The 25,159-nt window shown below is 40.0% G+C and overlaps 1 protein-coding gene across 2 annotated transcripts in view; it reads right to left on the minus strand.

Annotated features, from left to right (window-relative positions):
* Positions 1-25,159, minus strand: part of LOC132074730 (transmembrane protein 263-like) — a 199,642-nt gene that overhangs the window by 166,794 nt on the left and 7,689 nt on the right. The window contains exons 1-2 of one of the 2 annotated variants that reach the window (XM_059474715.1): positions 19,568-19,672; positions 19,127-19,217 (exon numbers count right to left, since the gene is read on the minus strand). In XM_059474715.1, coding sequence (XP_059330698.1) covers positions 19,127-19,217; positions 19,568-19,570 — 94 coding nt within the window. In that variant the 5' untranslated portion in view covers positions 19,571-19,672. Of the gene's footprint in view, positions 1-19,126; positions 19,218-19,567; positions 19,673-25,159 lie in introns of those variants that run through there. The other variant, XM_059474716.1, reaches the window with a different exon arrangement.

The following is a 25,159-nucleotide window of genomic DNA, read 5'->3' on the forward strand; positions in this document are numbered from 1 at the left end:
ACTCATCATGCACTCGTCAAGAGCATGCAAGTGGAGTATAGTGGGACACAGAAGTGCACAAGACAACAGAGACTGGGAAAAGCAACAATTACTTCACAATTGGGCAAACTCTGGCATAACTTCATAGCACTGAGCCCCTCATGAGACCAAGAAACACCACAGCATTGGTAACTTTTGCTCTTTGGTCGAACAAGCAGTAAGCACAATGAGAAAACTTCTCATGCCACTCACCATTATAAAGTCCTGCCGACATAGAGAGGCCAGAGTGGGTAGAGCTGCTCTCAAGCAGCTCTGTTTTTCAGTTTTCTGATTAAACTCAAAGGGTGGCTGTGCCAATTGTTCCTTTGCCCTGAAGCATGTCTCCTGAACATAAAGAAGGGTCTCACTGTAGTTGAGCACTGTTGGGATGAAGAGCCTGGGGTTGTGGCATGATCAGCATGCTGATGTCCTCAAGCTCTGTCCTACCACTTCCAAAAGGACTGAAATTCAGGAACAGAGTTGTCTTGTCTGGTTGGACATGGAACTTGAAGGACTAACTAGTGGCACTAGATGAGCTCGATGAAGGTGCTAGAAGGGTAGATGTAGCATACTGTTGATCAAAGGCTTACTGCTTTACACAATAGGCAAGCGTTTTGGTGAAGAGTCTTAAACAAAGGCCATATTTATCTTACAAAACAAAGTTTTATACACAAGCTTCATCCCCCAAAACAAATTAGCTCTGGGCTTTAGGTTTCAAACATTCTCACCTCTGACATGTAAACAAAGATTTCACTTCTTGTATCCAACAACTCCGACACAACACATACAGTGAAACAAATTAAAGGTACAACTCAAGTAAGTTGCTACATGCCAATGGCCCCCAACTTTACGGCAGCATTTCTGATACGCAAAATATCGATTTCCTCCTGCCAACAGAGATGGGCAAAAAGCCCTTCCACAGATATTCCCTATTATTTCTGTAAAGACTATCTTTGCTCTCCTTATAGTGAGAGGGTCATAGCCTCCGTGTGGAGATGCCTTTATGTTCTGTGTAAAATTGAAACAGGGAGCCTAATGGGTCCTGTTAGAGATTAAACAGGCACACTGATACCTAGTTGAAATTGAACTTAACACCTCAGGTTGCTCATGTCAATTTTCTGAAACATGGTGAAAAAAGGTAATTGTCAATTAATGAACCATTGACTTGGGGTTGGTAGAAATCAATAACATGAAACAGTACGAAACTATACAATCTTAATCAGTATTCTGTAACAAAAAGGCTTTTAGACAGACAGAGTAATTGGCTGTTCCTTTGTGGCTCATCCTCTAAGCTATACAATTGTCCAATTAAAATATAACATCAGTAACAACACAGTTGTTTGTTTTGTGGTTTGGGGTTTTTTTTATATGCACTAGGTTACATTTGTTAAATCAAAAGTTGCAGACACTGAAAGAGCATGAACAGAAGGGTAAAACATGAAATCAAATCCAAGGGATCAAATTCAGGTCAGATACCACAGTTATGAACCTTAGCCTCCCAATTCACTATCCTTCTAATTATATGTAGAGGCTTGATGATAGAATTCACATCTCTTGGGTTCCACCAGAAACATAACATTGCTCAAGTAGAAATTTCTATTGTAAAATCCTCTCAGGACAACTTCACATCTTTCACAGAAGAAACAAGATCTGTTTCAAATTAAACTCATTTCCACCAAACAGTAAGCACCCACATAGTCGTACAAAACCAAGAAAAAATACCAAGAGTTCTTGAAGACAATCAGAAAGGTTAGATGTGCACTAGAGAAAGTACACTCAGGAAAGTGAGCTTAGGAAAACTTCCCCAGCCCTTTTCCCCTCCTCACAGATTTAGGGTAAAATCAAAGGGTTGTATCAAAATGGTCCCACTATATCGCAGAGCAACAGAAGTTCCAGAATGGAAAACCTGCTGCAAACAATGTGCTCAGAGGTGTCAGAATAAAGGTCAACGTTTCCTTACCTTGACCTGCCCTTTTGAGTTCATTATTGACTAATGTGTTCTTAGACTAGTTTTGCCTACTTGAAAATTTTATAATATAAGCTAACATAAAAAATTTGTTACATATTTGCACTGCATACTGGCCACGAATAATAGAGCAAATTATAGAGGTGTTGGTTAGGTTTTAAATGATAAATGATGACACTGCTACCTCTAGGACTGGGCAGGATGCACATGATAGAAATAATTAATGTTGGAAATGACCTCCACAATCATCAAGTCTAGCCTTTGACTGAACACTACCATGTCAACCAAACCATAGCGCTAAATGTCACATTATTTGTACACTTCCAGGGATGGTAACTCCAGCACTTCTCCAGCCCATTCCAATGCTTAACCCCTTTACAGTGAAGAAAATTTTCCCAATGTTCAACTTGAACCTCACCTGGCACAGCTTAAACCTATTTTCTCTTCTTCTGTCTCTAGTTGCCTGGGAGAAAAGGCTGACCCCTCCCATAAAATATGATCTTTTAGATCATAATCCATCCAAACATGCACCTGTTTTAACAGGTTGAGGGGAAACAACAAGTCATTTAAAACAACAAAGTAGTAATTTATTTCTTTGACAAGTTAAAAATTAAGCTAGATGGTTCTTTTTTAGCATATGTCATTTGAGACTGTCAGGCACAGTATCATAAGAAGGTAGTCATTCAGACCCAAGGAGGTAGCTTGGTACTTGAACAAATGGCAGAACTGAAAATTAAGCTGTCCCATGACACAAGAGACCCCAAAAACTGCAGTTGTAACTCAGTCCAATATATTCCAGTAAAAATTCTGACTGATCAGCTGCACGAAGGAATCCTTCACTTCATGGAGACTGCTCTTCCGCAATCCTTTGTGCTTTATAGGTGTTACACAACAGAATGTATTTCAGATTTTCAGATTTCCTTAAATATGGTGGATAGGTTGGAAACTAATAGCACACAGACAAGCAGTCCTTACAAGGCTATGTTTTTAGCCAATCTTACACAAGTAACCCACAAAACATTTAGGCTACAGATTATGGCAGATTAAGCACATTCATTTTAAGAGAAGAAAAAAAAAAAATCAGAAAAATTCTTTGTAGTTATCTTTGGGAGCTGGATCCTGCATGTAAATTTAGACAGTGCCATGCCAGTGCTAAGGGGTTTTTTGGTAGAAACCCATAAAGAGGATTTTCTTTTCTCTCTTAATGAGAAACAACACCAGGTTATCACTTTCAGGCATCTAGATGTTATTATCTCTGATGCAGCACTTGCAAGGAAATACAGTACAGCTAGCAGAAAGAGGCAAACCAAAGGAAAAAGTTGTACTTAGTAGTAATTAAAATGCCCAAAGTTATTTCAAAAGCTTATTTAAGCCCTCTGAGAAGGAAAAGCATGGAAGAGGTGTCAGCATTCCATTAACAATGCACTTATTATCCACCATAAGCTGGAAATACTAGAGAACTTGGCATCTTGTTAACACCAGAATCACTCATTTGATTAGGCATAGATTCTCACCCTCCAAAATGAAACGAATCCTAAGCCTTGAGAACAGCACAGCACATTGGACACTGTCACACAGGCCATCATGGTTTTATTGCACAAACCAAGCAGCAGCATGGCTACATTTTACAGAGATTGGAAAGCTGGATTTGAACAGCAGCATAAAATTGTTTAATTAAGAACTTTTTTTAAGAATTATTTAACTTATTACATTTAATGTCCGGCTTGAAATTAAATACCCAAATATATTAAACATTTAAAAAAACCCAAGACTGCTACCTTAGTGTCTCACAGTATGTCTCAGCTTTATCATAAGATCCATATAGAAACAAATAAGGAAAAGGTGAAGAGTTTGGGGAGAGCAATCAACATAAACTGTATCCAGGGTTCTGGTCTAGGGGCTAAAGCCGGTGGAAATGATTCAGAATATCACAGTTGTTCTAGTGCCAACACTTTATGGAGAAAACGGGAAATGCAAAGTAGAACTGGCACTATAGAGAAACCCTATTAAAAAGGTAACAGCTCTTTGGGAAAGGACGTTTCTGTAATGGTTATTCCTTTTGTCCCTTTAGAGCCATTCTTTTTGGGGTCTACGCAATTAAAAAAAGCTTCACTGCTATTGGAACATTTACCAGCTCTGTAACTTCCTTATTTGTTAAAAAGTGTACAAATCCTACAACCTGGCTGAACGCTTACAGGGCTTGTTAAAGGTCAGCAAACAGCCATGAAAGCAAAGAGGCAGTGGTAGATTATCTTTTCAAAGTGAAAGAAGGAAAGAATCACTAAAAATAAAGGGGAAAAAAAGTCAGATGTCCAGTAGCAGCAGAGAGTGTGAAGAAATTTAATCATCCTACCCTGGCAAGCATCCTCATTCTTCTGCAAACACCAAGGCTTTTATCTCTCAGCTGTCAAATACCAAGGCACTGTTTTTCATGTAATAGGCAAGTGCAAAATTCAGTGGTAGAATTTTCATATTCTGCAAAGGCTTATTTAGACAGATAAAAGGAAGCTCCCTTATAATTATAGATTAATTACAAAAAAAAAAAAAAATCCCATGTGACCTCCATTAATTTCAGTATGAAGTCCAGTATACTGGATGGCATTTCTATATTTATTTCCTAGTATGCAAAAGTTTTCTATTTTTAATAATAGTACAGCAGACGTTGATAAGGAGCAGTCAACCTCAGAAGATGCAGCTGAGACCTAGAGGGTCCTGTGAAATTAACACATTACAAGCTTTGATTTGCTGAGATAAAGAGAATAAGATCAGTATTTTTCAGAGACTACCAGTTACATTTAATGTATGTGTCATTAGAGAAAAATCCCTAGAAATGAGGACGGTAAAACAAAGATTTTGTTTCAAGCTATTTGACCAGTTTGCCCCTACTGAGACTTAAGTTAGTTCACTGCATTCTGCAGCCAACCAGACCAGAGTAACCCTGGAAAAAGATTAAAAGGAAAAAAAAAATCAGCCTATTAACAATTTCAGTTTCTTAAATCACTATAAACATGCCTCTACTTCAAGAACCTTCCAGAAAAAGCAGGCTGACTTCCTCAGATACCACAGGTTTTGTGCAACAGTCTTACACCTGCCTTACATTTCATTCAAAAGTTTTAAAGACTTCTGAATGAAGAAGCTGAGATCCCAAGCAAGTCCCAAATCAGCCAGCAACAGAAATCCAAACATGTCAGAGAAACAACAACTTGCTGCCCAGCTGTGCAAACCTTTTTAAAACCCCCCAAGTCCTGCAGCTTTCTGCCCCACAGTATTCTCTCTGTATGAATGGCATGCTGACTGGGCTCCTGAATATATTTTACTGCCTCTCCAAACACACCTAGCAGGTATTGATTGACAGGTTATTTTCTTGTCATCTCATTTCTTGTATTTCCCACTCTTGCCCCACTACAAGAAGTAGTGAAAAATGATCTGTCTGCAGTATTTTGAAACAAAAGATATAACTGTTCCTTCCAAGGGCTGACCAGTTCTACTTTCAATGATATCCACATGACAAGACTGTCATGCAAAGCAAATTCAGGATATGGGGATCACTGTGATTAAAGAACCTACAGATAGGAGAGTATTTGCAAGAAAAGAGTCAAAATTATGTTACAGGGAAAAGAGCACGAGTTGGATTGGGGTTGTGTGTGAAATTGTCTTCACTGCTTTTTTTTTTTTTTCCCCTCTTTGAATTCTTTCAAGTAAAGCCATAAATGCTCGTTTTCCTTGTGATCTGAGCAGATCTCAGATAGCAGAGGAAATTCATAACTCAACTTTCATACAATTCAGTAGCCTTTCCCCCATCCTACCATTACACATATATTAGGCACACATTAAGAGTGCAAGACTGAAAAGGAAAATATTTCTTAAGCCAACTCTGTGGCTGATGGCATGATGGCATTCTGCTCCTGTCAGTGTGGCAAATGGAGTCTACCACAGTGTACTCTTCTGTATTGAGAGAGAAATTACTCCTGCCCATCAGTCACAGAGTAGATGACATACAAAATCCATTCCCATGATGAATAAATCAGAGTTAAAAAAGGTCAGGATGTCTTCAGTGTCTGCTGGGGACAAATCTCATTTAAGATTATTACGTTCTTGTCAAGACCTTCACCAGAGTCAGTTTACTTATCTCCTCCTTCCCTTCCTGTACTTCCTCCTTCTTTGTCCTGAAGTCACTCAGCTGTGCACGTATTTATTGCTTTAGTTTTTAACATCACATTGTTTTCTTCAGCAAAGTAGGATATCTTGCCCTGCCTGTAACAATGAAGACAGCTTTAAGCTCAAATAGTGTCCATTCCAAACTCGGCTCTCAGAAACGGAAAAACACATGGGGTGAGGCTTACACCCCTCAAACCCACCCTTTAAAGGCTTTGAAACTCCTAGTTGCCCCACAAGAGATAGATTTCAAAATCTGAAAGGAAAATTCTGACAAGTTTTAACAACACGAGCTAAAGTTGCAGTTAAAAGTTGCTGTGCAATTCAAAGACTAACATTTCCCTATTTATCAGTTGTAGTGGCCCAAACATATCCTAGGTACTCCAAGAAAGGTTGAAGATTTGCTTTACTGTCAACTCATTACTCACAGTTCCATTTTCCAGTGTGGCAGAGAAAAGCAATGTAGCTCAAGTGATCATCTGAGAACAAGAGCTTGTTCAGGACAAAGTGAGGGCAGGGGATGGTTGGCTTCTCTGAACTAAAAGCTTTCTCATGATCTCAAATCAAACCCATGACTACTAATGGACTCCAACTAGGTCCTTCTGAGAGGCTGTCAGAATATTTTTTCCAAGCTGTCCTTGCAAAACCCTCCTTATAGCTCCATCTCAAGTCCTCAATTTTTTTGTACTGCAAGAAGTCAGGTGAAAAAACACTCTGCTTTAGTACTCTGAAAATAGTTTTTAGCCAGAAGCTACTATAAATTCACAGGACATTTAAAATAACTGCTGGTATGTCATGGAGACTCAAACTATTTGGAAACACTCTTATTTGCTCCACACTTTAAGTGTCTTTACAGATTTCTGGTCTTGGCTGTAATTCATGACAGCAGCAGGAAAATATGTGTGTGTGTGTGTGTGTGTGTGTGTGTGCCCTCCCAGCAGTTCACTTGCTGCTGCTGTTTTCCCTCTAATCTAGTCAGTCCTTGATCTGCAAGCATAAAATTTGTTCCTCTGGGGAAAAAAAAAATCATTACACACAAAAGGCTTAAAATCTCAACTTGGGAATTAGCAGGTACATTTAAAGGTATTTTTTCCCCTGGTATTTGCCTCAAATGAAAAGAAAGCAGATACTGATATTGCAGAAGAACAAGATAGCTTTATATAAGGTCTGCTTAGCCCTTCACCAAAATACTTTCTAACAGAGTCAATAATCAATTAAAGAACTACTCTACTTCAGGAACAATTCTACACACAACCTGGAAGAAAAGCATTCGGCTGACAAGAACAGCCCTGTCACAGGCACAGGAGCCGTGTGCTGAAGCAACCACAGCCCCGCGCCCTGGCCAGTGCAGGAGGTGCTGGGAGAGGCCCTCCCAGCCCACCCAACACCGCAGAACCGTAGGGCAGCACTTCCACTCAAGAGGATTTGTGACTTTCCACAGGCACTGCACATCTGTGCACAGGTCGGAGGGCACATTTTGCTTTAAGTGTTATGGAAAGTGCCCACTGAATAAGCCGAAGGTTTCTCATTAACACTGTGAAAGCTCATTTCAGGTCTGAAAATAAAGCCAAAGGTTAGCAAGATGAACAGCTACTGTGCATGCCATGGCTTTCACTCCTTTGGATGCTCAGCATCCACAAACCCAGCTGCCTGTATGGGCAACACTACCTTTAAAACACCCTGCTCCTGACTGAGAAACGAGGAATTGTTTCTACAGCAAGGACCTTAACAAGCAGGCGAGGTTGAAAATCTTGTAATAGAGAAGGCAGTGACAAGGGAAAATAAGCTTTGTTAACTCTCCAAGAGTTATTTGTGAAATTAATTAGCTAATTATGAAATAAGCCCAGACCCATTCTTGCTGTCCCGGAATTTAAGCTGAGGAAAAACGCAAGTGCAATCGTGCGATGGGATAAAAGCGGCAGCGCCGCGGCCGCCGCCGGGCCCGGGGCGGGCGGGCGGCCCTCGGCAGCCCCCTGCTGGGCCACGGAGCCGCCCGGCATTGCCGCCCCGCCCCGCGCCGAGCGACACCGCAGGGGCCGATAGCCCCAAACACAGCGGCCGGCACCGAGGGCGGGCTGCTTGAGCAACGCGCTTCTAAGTTGCCATTTGCAGTTCCCACACTTCGTCGGGATTGTTTAACTGCGCAAGACAGCTGAATAAAATGTTTGAGAACAAATATCGGCAATTCAGCAGTGACCTGAGAAGGCGCCGACGCAAGCTCCGGAGAGCAGCGGGTGAAGCCTGTCCCAGAGGAGCCGTGCAGGGCAGGCTGCGCCAGCCCCTCCCTGCGGCACGCTTGGCAGCCGCTCCTCAATTCAGTTTTAAGTGTTTGTTTTTAATCGCACATGTCGGCATGCCGGGTGGTTAACTTACAATGTGTCACACAAAACAAGAACAAGCCTCCGAGTTAATCAAATACCAACAAAACGTCTCATGTCATATTAATGCTACTTGGATCAGACCCAGGAGGAGTAAAAGCCAAGATCCCTCTGCTTTCCTCACTATCTTAATCACTGTGCTACACACTGAGGTTGCTAGAAACACGAACATCAAGAGCTGACCTCTTGCATGCTATCAAAAAGAGGTTTCAAGTGATGCCTGCAGCTGCATCTGTTCCTGGCTAGAACAACGGGGAAGCCAGGTGAGCTCTGCAGCGCACACAGGAGACCCCAAGCCTGTCCTTGTGGTCCATACAAGCTCACCGACACACAACAGGTACTACTCGGCTGGACAAGGCATCCTTCAGTCTCTGCATTGTGGGAACGATGTGAAGGTTCACTCACTCCAGTTACACCCACTCCAGACAGAGGCATTATGTCTCCATGGGCACTCAGCAGCTTTTGTGCTGGCACCCAAGCACAGGTGGCCATGCACTGGGGTGAAACTGGTGACCTGCAGCCAGAGTCAAATGCAGAATATCTCTTTGAGGAGCCGAAACACATGTTAAAGGAGTCTGAGCACATGTTAAGCTCAAACCAGCGACCAAACTGTTTTTTCATTAGAGCTGGATTCAGGTAGTCACAATCTTTTAAAGATCTCCAAATATCACAGAAAACAGATTTCTCTAAATAAAGTGGATTCTTAAACAAAAATCAAACTTCGTAAATGAGGGTTTTTTCATCCTTTTTCAATGTAAAAGTACAAGATCCATTAACTGGAAGAATTAACCCACTTCCCTGATCAACTGAGTCTAATATTTAGAGGGAAAAAAAAACCAACAAACTCTCAAGATGCTAGGAACAATATACTGCAACAACAGTAACATTCTCAAGCTATAAAAATACTAAACCAAACGCAGAGTCTCAATTTGCATTTCCCAAAGTGAGCCCTAACTTTAACATATTGTACTAGCAATTAAATCTTGGAGGTTTGTTCTTTGCCTTTTGTAGGGGTGAGTGGGAGGCATCGGGTCTTTTACAAAATTACACTTTCCAGTGCTAGATACACATGAACAGCTGGGTCAGCCAAAGAGGATGAGTTCACATAAGTAACTAGAATTATCCCACTTCTGTATCCAAGAGATACAGGGGAAACCTTTCCCCTTTTTAGGGGAAAACAAACTAATAAAAAAAAAAAAAAAACAAAAAAAAACAAAAAAAAAAAAAAAAAAAAAACAAAAAAAAAAAAAAAACAAAAAAACAAAAAAAACACAACTCACTCAAAAAACCCAGAACACATCACTACCACACACAAATCTCCAGAGAATTTGGGAAGATGGGGAAAGAAGAAGGAAACGTTTAAACAAGAGTTTTGGCTTTGAACTTCTGCACAGGACAGAACCTTTATTATTTTTATTATACCTTTACAGTAAAATTTGAGTTTTGGAAAGTTAAAAACAGTAGAGGTCAACAACATTGCCCGTTCCTTAGAATCTTAAATGGATGAACTGGTATTCATTAGGTGAATGCCTAACTCCAAAACTGAAGTCTCATTTGTAAAGAAATTAAGTAAGTTGTAGTTCAATACCATAAATCTGTTCTTTCAACTGTAACACTATTCCAATATAATCATTTAACAATCCTATATCCCAAGACCCTCTCACAACTCACAGAAATACCTTATTTTTAGCATTATTTGCAAAATAGATGTAATATTTTTTATAAAGAATACTTACTTCTTTTTGGATGCCAACTAGAAAAATACATTCATTTTTCATAATACAAGATCCAAAAATATAAAGCTACCTAAACTTTTTAGAGCAGGTATATCCTACTGAATATTACATACTTTGGGCAAAACTTGAAACCAGTAGTATGTTACTGGTAGAGAGGGAGCATAACAGGAGACAAAACATAGCATTAGATTAATTCTCTCACCACACAAGTATCAGATAGATAGAAAGAGGATAGATTCCCCATAATATGTCAAAAAATGTATCACAATAGTTTAATAATCCAAAACATTAATAAGGAACATGCATTGGTCTTCAGTGTGTTCACAAAATAAAGAAGATATAGAATTACATATGTCCATACTAGTGCAAGACCACTTTCTGTAAAAATTCCACCCAGTTTCAAATTATATTATTTTCTCCTAGAATATTATCCTAGAAAACGAGCAAACTGACACAAGAACTCTCACTTTACAGCTCATTCATAAGTTCATAAACCGTTTTTTTGAAAAAACCTATTCCTCAGAATAAGGTTGGGTTTTGTGATCCAAAATGATCAGTCCAGATGAGGCCAGATTGATGCAATTGTGCAATCATAGTGGTAATAAAGTAGTGGTTCAAATTGTTCACAAACAGCTGAAATCAAGGCAGGCAGCAGGCTGAGACTACAGATGTTTATGAAATGTTAACTGGGCATTTCCCTCGGTTCTGAGGAGAATTAACAGCCTCATGTACTGACCTTATGATTTAATTGCCTGCTATAATACTCTGATAGTTTAGCAGTTCAAGATATCATCATTGTTAACACACTGATATATTGATTCAATTTCACTCCTGACCTGGATTTACTGCATTGCTCATTCTTATTTAGTACTTCAGACTGTAGCTATATGTAAAAGCGAGACTTACTTGACTCTTTTTTTAGTCCATTAGGAACAAGCAGGAACTGCTTCCTTTTTCAGCTTCCAAACAGCACTGATAGCTACAAGCCTGAAAGATTGATTGTGCTGCTTTTGGCTGGGGTAGAGTTAATTTTCTTCACAGCAGCTGGTATGGGGCTATGTTCTTGATTTGTGCTGAACACAGTGATGATAATATAGAGATGTTTTTATTATTGCTGAGCCGGGATTACACAGAACAGCCAAAGTACTTTCTGGTTTTCATACTGCCACAGTGGTGAGGGGACTGGGAGTGCATGGGAGGTTGAGAGGACATAGCCAGGACAGGTGACCCCAGCAGATCAAAGGGATATTTCAGACCATATGGCATCATGCTCAGCATATAAAGTGGGAGGAAGAAGAAGGAAGTGGGGGATGTTTGGAGTTATGATGTTTGTCTTCCCAGGGCCGTGCTCTCCTGGGGATGGGTGAGCATCTGTCTGCCCATGGGAAGCAGTAAATTAATTCCTTTTTTTGCTTTGCTAGCATGCACAGCTTTTGTTTTTCCTATTAAACTGTCTTTATCTCAACACATGAGTTTTCTAACTTTTATCCTTCCAATTCCCTCTGCAAGCCCACTAATGGGTGAGTGGCTGCTGACTTGGGTTAAACCACAACATCTATTTAAGAACAATTGTCTGCATCTTAATGTTAATGTATTTGCCCACCTAAATAAAAAATACATAGTAAAAGAACATATATTCTTTTACACCATTTCATATATCTCTAACCAGTATAAAAACAGTGACAAATGTCTGCTACTTCAGCCAGGTAATAAGATACATAGTACAAACCTCTATTGCTAGAAAAAAACCACACTCACTAGTAATTGACCAAGATGCATCTTCTGACAGAGGCTTCCCATTGACCTTTCACACTGAAGTATCTTTTCATTTGGATCTCACACTTTTTTTTCAGCTACTGTCCCCAGGCAAAAGGTAAAACTACTGTTGCCCCATCCTATGGGCAAAAGCCCACAGGGAAAACCAGATGGCTACTCACACGCTTGACAATATCATTGTATTAACAAGATCCACTGATAAAAGGTTTCCCACACTTAAGTTATGAGAACCTTTCTTCTGCAACCCACCAGGCACTTGGAGGCTATTTACGCTGCCCTTAACAGCATATTGCTGTGCACACATACAACACTTAGTGACAGAATGATTTGCAGGGCATGGAGTAGGCTAGAAAAAAGGGATGCTGAGCTGTCAAAGAAACCTCTCATTAAATCATATGAAAATAGTGGAGAGGAAAGGATAAGACATAGGGAGGAGTGGAATAAAAACAATTTCAATAGCTTTCATGCTGTTTCTAGAAGACAATGTAACATAGCTGCTGAATGGAAGATGCCTGCTGTCAGCAACAAGCATACACCAACAGGAATACAGATGAGTGGGGGCTGAGAGAGGGAGAAAGGGGTACACACAGACACTTCATTAATCACATTTCAGATTGTCAATTTCCCCCAGAGAACTAAATTAAATAAAGCATGAGTAAGCCAATATAGCCAATGGAGAATTTAAAGAAGAGCCCCAGCTTTACTAAAACAATGATGATAAATTTAATAGAAACACATTAGAACTTTTGATGGATATGAAAGTGTTTTATAATCTAACAGAAATACTAAGTCAGACTTTGTGCACAAGACTGAGCTGACACTACAGGTCATTTCTTTTGCAGAAACAAGAACTGGTTTGGCCAACAGAAGAGCACAGCTGCAAGGAATCACGCCTTAGAGACAGATGATACTGAAACATTGCTCTTCAGCCTCAGGGCATTTACAGAAGTAGCTCAGGAAATGCTTTTACAGATGAGAGGACACGCCAGGTACATAAAGTCCCCGTTCCAAAGAACAGACAGCCTCACTGCTAATTTCTTTTTCTGCTTTTTAAGAAACCTGCCTTTCTGTTTAAAGCTATCTGACAAGTCCAATCACCTTTTCGAGGACTCAAAAAGGCCAAAACAAAGAAAAAAGAGAGAAATTGACAAGTTATGTACCAGGTAGTGTTGTATTATTTATACATTACGATCACAATTTCTGATTCAATTTTCAAGTATCTTCCACCTATAAAAGCCCAAAAACTTAGTTTGCTTTTTCACCATCCTCATCTATAAAGAAGAACAATCATTTCTGTTTCATACACAAATAATACTGTGGTTCAAGGAAGGCCAAACTACTTGACTAGAGCCACAGACAAAGTCAACAGCAGAGTTAAGAATCATAGAATATCCTGAGTTGGAAGGGACACAAAGATCAAAGTCCAGCTCCTGGCCCTGCACAGGACAACCCCAAGAATCACACCATGTGCCTGAGAGCACTGTTCAGACAATTCTTGAACTTCATCAGGTTTGGTGCTGGGACCAGTTCTCTGGGGAGCCTGTTCCAGTGCCCAGCCATGCTCTGGGGGAAGCACCTTTTCCATACCCAATGCAAACTTCCCCTGACTCAGTGTCTGCCCCTCCTCTTCCTCTCACAATGAAACTGCAGCCTGTGATGACATCTCCCCTCAGTCTTCTCTTCTCCAAGCTGAAGGAACCATGAGACCTCAGCCTCCCCTCATATGGCTTCCCTCCAGGCCCTTCATCATTCTCATGGCCCTCCTTTGGGTGCTCTCTAATAGTTAAATGTCTTTCTGACACTGTGGTGCCCAAACTGCACACAGGATTTGGCTTGTGCCAGAACAGAGTGGGGCAATCCCTTCCCTCGCCTGGTTGGTGATGCTGCCCCTGATGCACCCCAGGGCATTGCTGGCCCTCCTGGCTGCCAGGCCACACTGCTGGGATAGATCATAGCCATCCCTTTCCCAGTCTTTTGCTTTTGTTACATGACCACAGAACTGCAGAGGTCAATCCAGGCTGACTGGCAATTGGACAAAAAAAGCAGATCATTTAAAGAGGCCCTCTGTAGAAGGATTTGACTGTGGGATGTCATGAGGCAGCACACTGAAGAGAGTGGTTCGACTCAGGAAAGTAGAGGAAGGCTTAGCAGATACCACAGCTTTGCATCTGCCAGCTTCACAGAACTTCAAGACACTGGTCTGGTAGACTACGTACACACATACTTACCCAGGTATGTAGTACACAACACTAAGGCACACAGGCAACTTTGTTAAGCTACTTTACACCAGAAAAGGCAACAGAATTTAGCAGAAAGCTTGATAGTGAAAGGAAATTGAACTGCTATTAACTGCCTCATTTTCCAGGGTCATTTCTTTGAGGTTCTTTGGATATGGGCTGTTGGGAGACAGACACATTAAATATTACTTGCAATAAGAAAATGCAAAACAGAACAGATAAAGTTTGCAGCATTTAAATATTGGTATGGCAATTATTGCAACAGACATTTGGCCCAACAATAATTGGAAAAGTGCCACCCAGCCATCAAAACTGGATCTGTTTATAGACATGTACCTTTTTGAAATTAAACACCTGTATCATAGACTTCAACTGAAGGTCTCATCGCAGATGAGATGCCTGAAAAGGCACATTCCTCTGGCATCTACTGGTTTCAATAAACTCATATTCTTATAAGTGAATACACCAACATGAAGTTAACAGTTTAATTAATTTCAGACATTTCAAATGGATGGTAGTACCCCAACTGAAATACAACTGTACTTTATTTTAGTTCAATCCATACAGACCAGTCAAATGCTGGTCTCAAAACTCAATCCTGAATGAGCAACCCACAAAACTCCCAGATTCTTTGGATTGGAGATTCTCAAACTGTGGATAAGGAGTCCTAAAGCTTCCCACACAAGCATGCAATATAGATTTATCCTGCAGAAGATACAAAACAGCAAAGACTACATGCATCCATGGAGGCAGATTATAAGGCTCACACAAGATACTAGGTTCTAAACTCCTGCAAATCATCTGATTTACAGTAACTATCTCTGTGTATTCTTCACCCACAGCAAGTGTAAAACAATTTGAATTAAGAACACCACAGTTATTTGGAAATGAAATTTCCCAAGATCTGTTATATACTGCGGAGCTGCTAAGACCCATTGCTTTTAATAAAACTTTACTCCATAAGGCCTAATCTCCAACAAAAAAGGAACATCTCTGCTGGGTCTGAAAACTACAGAAGAGGTAGCAGACAGTTCAGACACAAGACTAAGACTTATTGCCAAACTGATCATAGTAGGTTGGCTGATAAAATCTTCATGCTTAGTACTTAAAGGCCATGGAAGAAAACACACTGATTTGTAAACTCCCAACAGGGACTATCACTGTTAATCAGTGGCATAGCTTTGCAACTAGACCATACCACCTTGAAATGAGCTTCAGTATATGCAGCACTACTTAGTAATGCAAGGCCAAAACAAACTACAGCCATGCCTCAGTATCAACAAACAGACACTCCTGAAATGCACAGTTTTTAGCAGTTTGACAGAGTAAAGCTACTTTTCCCACAAAAATTAGTGTAATAAATAGGAGATATATGCAGCAAAGAATATACTGAGATATCCTAATGGAGAATGTCACAGAAGATTTAATCACCACCAGATTTCATTGCTACCACTTTTCTTGATTAATTCAATGGAAAAGGACAGAATAGTGAAATGATCATATCAATTAACACTGCACTGTATTAAATGATCAGCAACAGAACTCTGAAGTGGAGAATAAAGAGGCAACAGATACAGCAAGGTGTGGCTGTACTTGAGTAACTAAATCTAGTTCTCTCACTGCAATCACACTGCCATTTAACATCCAAGATCACACAAAATCTACATGAAAGTAGCTCAGACGTGTGGCAGCACAGATAAGCCATGGTGAATTTCTTGCAAAGGAAGCAGTTCATACCATTTAGAGCAGTGTGCTCCTCTGCAGAGCCCACTGCCCTTCACCGGCTGCTGATGGCAAATCTGCCCTACACAGCCTGCTCTGTGAAGTGCTAAGCACACCAGCACTCCAGATGCTAATTGTTACTGCTCCCCTGTGCCTCCCTTTCACATGAGGGGATAAAAAAAATTATGTCACAAGGATCACAGGGATACTAAAGATGAAGGGAGAATAAAAAACCCCCGTGAATTTGGCAGATGGATCACGATGTCAAGAGCTAAAGTATCGCTAGGGCCTAAACAGCCTTCCTGCGGCAGAGTGCGGGAGCTTCCCCTGCGACACCGCACAGCAGCTCGGGGAGAGAAGCGGACAGCTCTGAGCCCTTTCTGCGGGCGGCGGGGCCCGGGCATGGCCGGGCCTGCAGCGCCCCCGCGCGGCCGCGCCGCCCCGCGAACGCAACCTCGCCACCGAGCTTTCGAAAAGCCCCTTGGGGCATCTAATGCCATGCACGGGATCCGGCAGGAGCTGCACTTCTAACTCATTTACTCTAACTTAGTTTAATTAAAAAAAAAAAAAAAAAAAGTTAAGTTTAACAGCAGCAAAACAATGAGATTCAGGTGACACACAGATACCAGCCCTGCCTTGGCATGTCTCTTGCCTCAAATGCTGCCAGGCTGCCACACTGCACTTGGGACCAACGTCTGCCATTCCATACCAGTTGTTACCCACATAGACACCTACTCCATTTAGTTATGTACATGATGGACATGTAAAATTGTCCCATTATTTGTAGAAGGCTGTTATGCAGCACTGTTTAAAAATATGACAGTCCATGAAGGGGAAACTTATTTTATTGCAGTATGTACATAGAACAGTGCTTCCAATTCCTCTCCTTTCAGAAGGGCAGTAGATATGCTGTGCAAGATGGGAAATGAAGTTACTATGATGCCATCTGGGGAAAAAAATGGTTCAGTGCTAGACAGAGACTCTGGAGAACCTTCCATCCCTTATGCACTCATTACCAGAAGGCAAGCAGACATGGTCTCCAATTCATAGATCCCAGGAAACAAGACTGCAGTAGTCACAACAACACTGTTTTACGTATTGCAAAGCATCTGATTTAACTAGGAAAGTGCTGTCAGAAGAAATAAGAAATCTGAAGAGCAGCAAAGATAAGATAGTACCCTGAATGATATTTAAGTCAAAGGACTTCAGAGTTTTTTTTTTCCATTAGGTATTTGCAATGATTCCTGCAACTACATGTTCTTTACAGTGATTCTGGTAGGTCTGTGTTGGTAGACAGCAGCTTCTAAGGAACACTTCTGTTACTCAACTCCACCAATATCCGAAGTCAGCTATAAATTCAGCATAATCCTGACTGCTCTCCTTCAGGACAAATTTTCCACTTCTTCTGCCAAACAGACTCTAGTTTCAGTTGTGCTCTCAACATCCCTCCTATTTTGCTACTCTTGAGGTCATTGTAAATTCAAAAGGTACATACTGAGCTCAGACTATCTACTGTGTCATTACTTAATCAAATCAGCTCAACTGCTACAGTTCTTTTTCCTCACACCAGCAAAGTGGGCATATCCAGACCACATACTTCTCCCAGACCATCCAATAAGTCACAGAAGTAGAATGTTAACACCGACATATTTCATTGTCATTCAAACCAGCAGAGTTGCAGGCAGAAGAACTTGCTTTCATTTTAAAAAGTTAGTTTGAAAAATACTGAGCCACATTGAAAAAACCTCTTTTGATTATACAAGTAAAAGCCACAGTCCAAAATCTAAGCCTATTCCTGATAAACTGATGAGACAAGATAGGTTTTACATTCCAGGATATAGTCTCCAGGCTCATGTAATCATCAGCTTCAGCTAGTGACCAGAATTCTTACTTCAATGAACTGTCATTACATCCTGACTTGGCATTGCTTACAAAGTAAGGAGGGGAAGGGAATATTAATATTATATCCTCCAAGTATTTATAGAATAATCACAACATTCTCCACATTTATTTACTTCTGGCTTTATAAGAGCTGCAAAAGAAACCTACCTTTCACTTACCTCTATATACTGTAATTATCAACACAAAGTATATGAAATGGCAGAACAAGAAATTACAACTTAATAAGAAAACTTTAACAGAATGCTCAACAAGACGGGATGGGAGCAGCAACTTCCTAAAACCATCCACTTGGCTCATATTCCCTTTAAGAATGGCTGTCAGTATTAATGTTGTATCAGCATCTTTTTCTCTTAAAGGAAAAATATAAAACACATTTATGTTTCCCAGAGACATGTCATGGTATTTTAACAGTAAGTTGCTAATAAGAATCTCAGCACTCTCTGGGTCGTTTAAGCCATCCACAGTGATTATGAGTGATTGTGTTTTAGAAGCCAATGAACTGAAGACAAAGCTCAGGATGTATCATCACTTGCAGCAATGTTAGCAGCTTCTATTCAAAAGAAAGCAACACCTATTTTCTGCATATATTCAATGTCTGTGACTTTTGCACAGTGGGGAAAAAAAATCTGTTCCCTGTATAAATCCAGGGCATGTCATCGCAAACAAGGTTTTTAATTAAAATTGGCATCTTTGAGCCTCCTGCTGACAGACAGCATTTCATTGCCACCTCCTCAGATGGCTAAACTGGCTTCCAAGAGAGACCGTGAAAAGAAACGAAATCACTAGAATACCTAACTTTGACAAGTCTCTGCTGGGGACAATTTCAATAGCAGGATGCTGCAGAGAGAGGTAAAGAGAGAAAAGAGGACTGCTTAGGAAGTCTCCCCTAATGAAGACACAAAACATCACAAATAAGACAGTAGAGGAAGCATTTTATTCCTAAGCCTGATGACAGGATGATCAAGCAGGACAATTTTAATCAGAAGCCGTATTGTTAAAGAGAATGCAGAACTGTGTCTGCACCTCAGCAGCCTTCCTCTGAATGCAAAAGAAGGCTTAGGGGCTGGCTAGACCTCTGGCTGGGAGGTTGGCTAAACTGTCAGCTCTGACAAAGCTTTACCCCTCTCAGAAAACAGGCAGATAGCAGTTCAAGTCAGACAGGTAAGTCAGACTTCTTGGCCAGAACATTTTCTTCAATTGATTGCAAAGAGTTTACATTGAGTGCCAGCACTGTACCTTCGGGAGGCTCTTCCCGCAGATGAGGGGGCAATTCTTCACTTGCAGGCTCAGTTTCATCATCCACCATCTGTGTTTCTAAGCTAGGGCCCTGCAGAACAGAATAGCAAGACGTGGTAAATTGCAGAAAGTTCAGACAGGAACCATAAAAATGGTTAGAGGACTAGAGAATATGCCAGCCAGTAAGGACACAAGGAGCTCACTTTAGCTGATGAGAAAAAAAGCTGGGAGATTTGTTTGCAGTCAAAATACAGAAAGGAGAAACTTAAAAAAACATTAAAAAAAAAAAGACTTTTCACAAAAGCACATGAAATTACAAGGGTCTGAATTTCTTAACTGCCTGAAAACCAGTGAAGCACAATTTCTAAATTACTATTTCCAAAACACATAATGCAGTAATACATGAAAATTTCCATTTATCAAGGATAGCAGCAGACCTACCATCAACTGGAATTTTCAGGAAAATAAACCTTCTCTGTTTTATCAAGACTAGGTTCTGAAATGCCATTTGTTTCAAAGGAAAGCAAAGCAAACTGGTTTGCAATCTTCTAACCTATGCAGGTCCACTGAATGTGGAGTTTTCCCCTACAAGCTCAATACATCCATTTATGCCTCCAAGTGTACTATGCCAAACTAACCATTCCTGAAAAACTACTGGACTACCCTCCCAGGTTTTGCATTTCCATGTTCCAGCCTTTTTGATCCTGTAAAGAGCTTGCAATGTTACTGCTGGAAGGACATGAGCAGAGTTAAAAAAGACTTGCAGCTGAACTAACTTTACACACACAATATTTTCATGACATGTGGAGCTATAAAAGTGTAGTTGCTTTTTCAGTTTCAAACTATCACAGGAAAAAAAAAACCCACCATCTTCTTCCACCCAACTTACCTTTTTTTTAAGTTACAGAAGAGTAAACACTAGGCATAGCTAGAGGGCTCCCCTAAAAAAAGCCTAATTTTCTTTGCAATATTAGTACAGTGAAGAGTAAAATGACAAACTCAGCAGTCATTAGGAAATGAAGCTTTTGTGCACTTTGAAAACATGACTGGGTTTGTAGTCTGAACTATCTGAAAATGTGTACTGACATACACAGCTGGAATGTTACAGAAGTACAGCTGGTACATCAACAGCTTGCAAAATATTATTTTAAGTCACAAAGAAAAGGGGCTCATGGTCCTTAAGCTGCAGTATTTAGTTTCATTCTTTCCATACCCTGTAAGTGAGCGGTTACCTCAAAAGCATTGGCTACTCTCTCTGTTTCCTCAATTTGCACATTATGAAAAGTAACACACTTGTCAAATTCCATCCTTTGCACAAGTAGCTCACATTTTCATCAATTCCCCATTATTTTCAACCAAATGGACATGAAAACAAAAAGTACCACCTTACTTTTCAGATGTTTTATAGCAGGGAGAAAAGAGACCACCAGGTGAAGTGTACAGGCCTACTGTGATGAGGCCAGGGTCAGAACCTGGATTTCTGCCATCCATGACTATGCAAATTTTACCTCGGCTATTTACCGATTTCTCCTTGCTTAAAAACACACAATATCAACAGTGCCCAGCTTTGGTCAGTGAAGAGTTCAAATATTAAGTCATGCCTTGCAGCAGCCATCACAGAAAGCAAAGAAAGTGTTTACCACATGGTACAGATGGGAAAGTAGTAAGTTGCCTTAGTCCAATTAAAAAAAAAATTCCCAGGAGCCAGTAATCAACATCAAGATTCAACTATCTCCTCACTTCAACTAAATAATGTGGTCAAGATCTTAAGAACATGTAAATAATTCTAGGTAAGAGCAACAAGTTGAATATAAAGCATGTATTTGAGTAAGTTTCTACACCAACTGGCAATTTGTGAATTGACACTTCTTTCCTACCCATCAGTGCCTCAGAGAGAAAAGAAAATAGGAAGGAGAGGCTACAGCAGTATACCAGATCAGAAGATTTATTTTTCATATAAAACATAAGGACACGTAAGATATGAGGCACCAATATGTACCTTGGAAACATTCTGAACCACAACTGTGGAACTCCTAAACTAAAAGAGGTCTTGAATATGAATCCTGTGCCTGTACTTTCTGGATTACAGCAATAAAATTACTTTAATTTCTTAAAACAAGTAAGACCTATCTGCACATACTAGCTATATGCTGCTTAAGGAGACAAGCCAACTTCCAGGGACTACGGAAAAGCCAGCAAGAAAAGCTTTGTCTTCCCTTCTTCAGAATAGTCAGTATTCTCAGTTTCCCAAGAGACAAACCTGCTCAGCAGCTTCTCCCAAAGATAAGTAGTGCTCCTTTGGGTTACAGTTGTTGCCATCTACATAAACACAAAGAGGATGCAAAATGCTACCCAAAGTGAGTGGTGGCATTATGTTTTTGTCTTCCTCGCATATGAACTATTACTGCTTGTGTTCACTAGCAATACAATGTTCCAGTATGGTGGATATCACTGACAACACTTACTCCAAAACAAAGATTTATCTTAGTTGAAGGTCAGCCTTGTACCTAAGATAGTATTAACAAATCCAGCTGTGAGAAAAAAAGAGCTCATTACAGACCACCATGGCTGAGACATTGTTTGCTATCACCAATTTTCCTCCAACTCAAAACTTTTAACAGTTGCTACTGGAATACTACAAAGGAAAAATGCTCAATACTAGACTACTGGTTCTACAGAACATGCTGAATATCTAACAGAAATGACCAGAATTTTTGAGGATTTTTTTTTTCACTACTCAAAAACATTTAATCATAACACAGCATATTTTAACTGTATTTAGCACACATTTCTTTTATGGTTTTGAGAATTCTTCCCAAACAAAAAAAAACTACTTAATTTTTCCCCCCCTCTCAATTTAATGTTAAAAAGGAAAATAGTCTAAAGTGAAGCATGGACATGTCAGGTAATCACCAATTTTAATTTTCTCAAAACTCTTTTGCAAGAAAATTTTCAATCTTGAGATTTCCTAGTTGCTAAAATAAAGTTAGAAATGTTTTCTAGAGTAACTCCAGTTCTCAGTTCACTGATATCTTATCACAATATATGATTGTGTATGACATATCACACCCATGATACAGGGAGCTGCTGAAAGTAGTCTTGTAAATATCAGTTTATCAGACTCCAGCATGTCTGTCTAATCACTGAGGCCAGTGAACAAGTGTGCATGGTACTGAGATTCACTAATGAAAATGTGAAATAGTTAACAGAGGATGAAACTCTGGGTTCTCATATACATATCCATAAGTAACATTTAAGGCTCAAACACTGACAGGTGTCATTAACAAGATTACAAACTCTTTCCAATAGCTTTTTTTTCTTGTGTTCGCATGTCCATTGCTTTTTTAGTTACATCTGCTGAGTTCAATTCACTGGACCTGCTGCAAGCTTGGTAATGAACATCTACCATATCTACAGCTCTGGCAGCACAGTCATCTATAGCAATCAAAAAAAACATATCCAGGAAATTATCATCTGAGAAGGTCTATAACTATGCTAAGGTTGAGTCCAATAACTTTGTCTCAACGTTTCGTTTTACACTATTGTTTCAAGAATGAGGCAGCAGTTACATGTCCTTTTTTTCATTCTTAAGGATCCATGACAGACAAGTAGGGGAATGGGATGCACACAACTGTGTAAGTTATTGGCTTGCAGGTTCAATAATAATCCTCCGGGGCTGCAGTGGTGGCAGAAGGACTGTACAGAGATTGCTTCTGCTTTGACTCCCTCAGGAGCATCTGGGATGCAGGAAGGTGTATCAACAGGATTCAGGAACATCAGCAGATATTACTGTACAATATTCTTTTGATTATTTGGGGTTTGTATAGCCTCTTAAATTGGGAATGAGTTTCCATTCCTCACTAGAACCACTGGAGAAGCACAAACTTTAATAGGTACTATTACAGAGAGTTAGATTATGGCACAGAGCCTAAGAATATATAACTAAGAAAAACCTCTTAGCTCTTCAAAGACAGTCCCTGCCCTTAACAAGCAAGCACTTCATACAATTTCATGATGACTGCTTGACTAGGAGCACCATTAAGGCTTAGTGGCAATTTTTCTGTCATATTTTAACACCATCTCCAAGCTGAAAAAGTAAACTCAAGCAGAGGCAACACCCACTCTTCTAAAAATGAAGTTAAATATGTGAGATTTCAAGGTAGCTCACTCCGTTCCTGCCAACAGTTTTCAATGAACTCTTAAGGAAGCTGAAAAGCTTCGTATGAATTCATCAAATCATCAGTCCTAAAGGAATTCTCACAGAAACTGAGAAACATACAATCACCTGTTCTGATCACACTACATGATTACTGACCTTACAATGGAGTTTAACCCAAATGCTATGGACTACTGTGACCTGGCAAATTATTGTTTGTGGATTTATAATGTGTTTCATAGAAGCTATGTATTTATGGACAGAGAGGGCTGCCAGTACTGAACTAAACAAGTGTGACAGACTGCATACAAGCATTTCAGAGTGTACCTCATGCTCTTCCACAGGCTACAATATTTTGAGAATAATCCTGACCAGAAGTTCAGCTATATGCTCAGATTTTCAGTATATTTAAAGGTTATACATTTCACAAGTGCTGTAGTAAATGCATGCATGACAGAAAGCAAGTTCCTATCCAGTCAGAGTCAGCATTTTCCACAAGGTACAGAATTACGTTTATGACACTGAAACCAAGAGCTCCATTTATCACCACATTTGTACTAACAAGTGATACCAGCATACTCAATCACACAAAGAGCCATGCTACCTCAATCTGAGCAGAGCAATAAGTACTCAAAATACCCACACAGTACAGGAGCAATCCCAACACCAAGCAACCAGTCTCAGCTCATTTTGCTCGTAGGTCAATACCAACATGAGACTGGTCACTGCAAATGCCCCGATATGGCTCTGCTTTCTAAAGAGTCATCTTAAAGCACCCAAAAATCCTACCTGCACCATCACTGCTTTTAGGCCTTTTAGACTCTACTTTTGTACTTGGCATTATATTAATTACAGTATATAATCTTAAACTGAAGTCTGTCAGTTGACCGCTCACCGAGTCAGGAATTCATTTTGTTAACGAGCAGCAAAACACAAAACTCCAAAACAAAGTCCAAGAAAGGCAACTGTGAGGGAGAGGGCAATCAAATAAAAATATATTTATATATCTTGCAAAAAATTATTAATGAAATTGAACAAGTTTGGGACAAATAACTTCAAAATCCCTTCAGAGAACTGTTGTCATTATATTGCAAAGGTTCCATATTGTTGTCTCCTTAGTGCAAGAGTTCCATACCTCTTTGGTGTTTCTCTCAGGCAGCTCCTCCAAGCACCAATTCTTTCTTGTTCTCACAGTAGCCAACTGACTCCGGTTCCCCCAACCAAGCAATCCACTCTTTTATAACACTCTTCTTCTTATTGGCTACAGCTGTGGCCTGTTAAAGTCAGGCCTGCTCCCAATCTTTAATAATTACCCCAGCTGCAACTCCACAGGGGTAAGATTACTTTCTATACTATCTTTATTTACTTATATTCTGTCCCCCTACAGAGAATCACATATTTTACAACTCGGCTCCTTCTCACCATTCCTACTCTACTCACTAAAGACAATTTTTTTTTTAAATCCCCTACCATAAGGAAATACATCATGTAAATACTCTTCTCCATTATACTCAAACTTATAAGCAATCTTTTCCCCCTTTCAGAACAGAAGCTGGAGGAATCTAAAGCTCACAGTCATGGATTCAGCAGCAGTTTACTATCTCAGTTGACACTACACTTTGGAAATAATTCTAAAATCTGCAGCTGTAGCTACTACTTTCTCTGTGCATTTTCAAGTGAAAATAGTATTTATTTCCTGATCTAAACCTTCATATTCCCATTCTTGCTTCTAAACACTTTATTCCAGTTTCTCCTTTCTGACAATATTCTTCATTTACATTCTGGACTTGAACCTATAATCTTACTTCTTCTACTGTAAGAAACTGCCTCATTCCTCCTAAAGCCTCTCCTTAAGAGCCCAGAAGGTCAGACTTGCT

Source organism: Ammospiza nelsoni, chromosome 6 (genome assembly GCF_027579445.1).
Source record: "Ammospiza nelsoni isolate bAmmNel1 chromosome 6, bAmmNel1.pri, whole genome shotgun sequence".
Classification (NCBI taxonomy): domain Eukaryota; kingdom Metazoa; phylum Chordata; class Aves; order Passeriformes; family Passerellidae; genus Ammospiza; species Ammospiza nelsoni.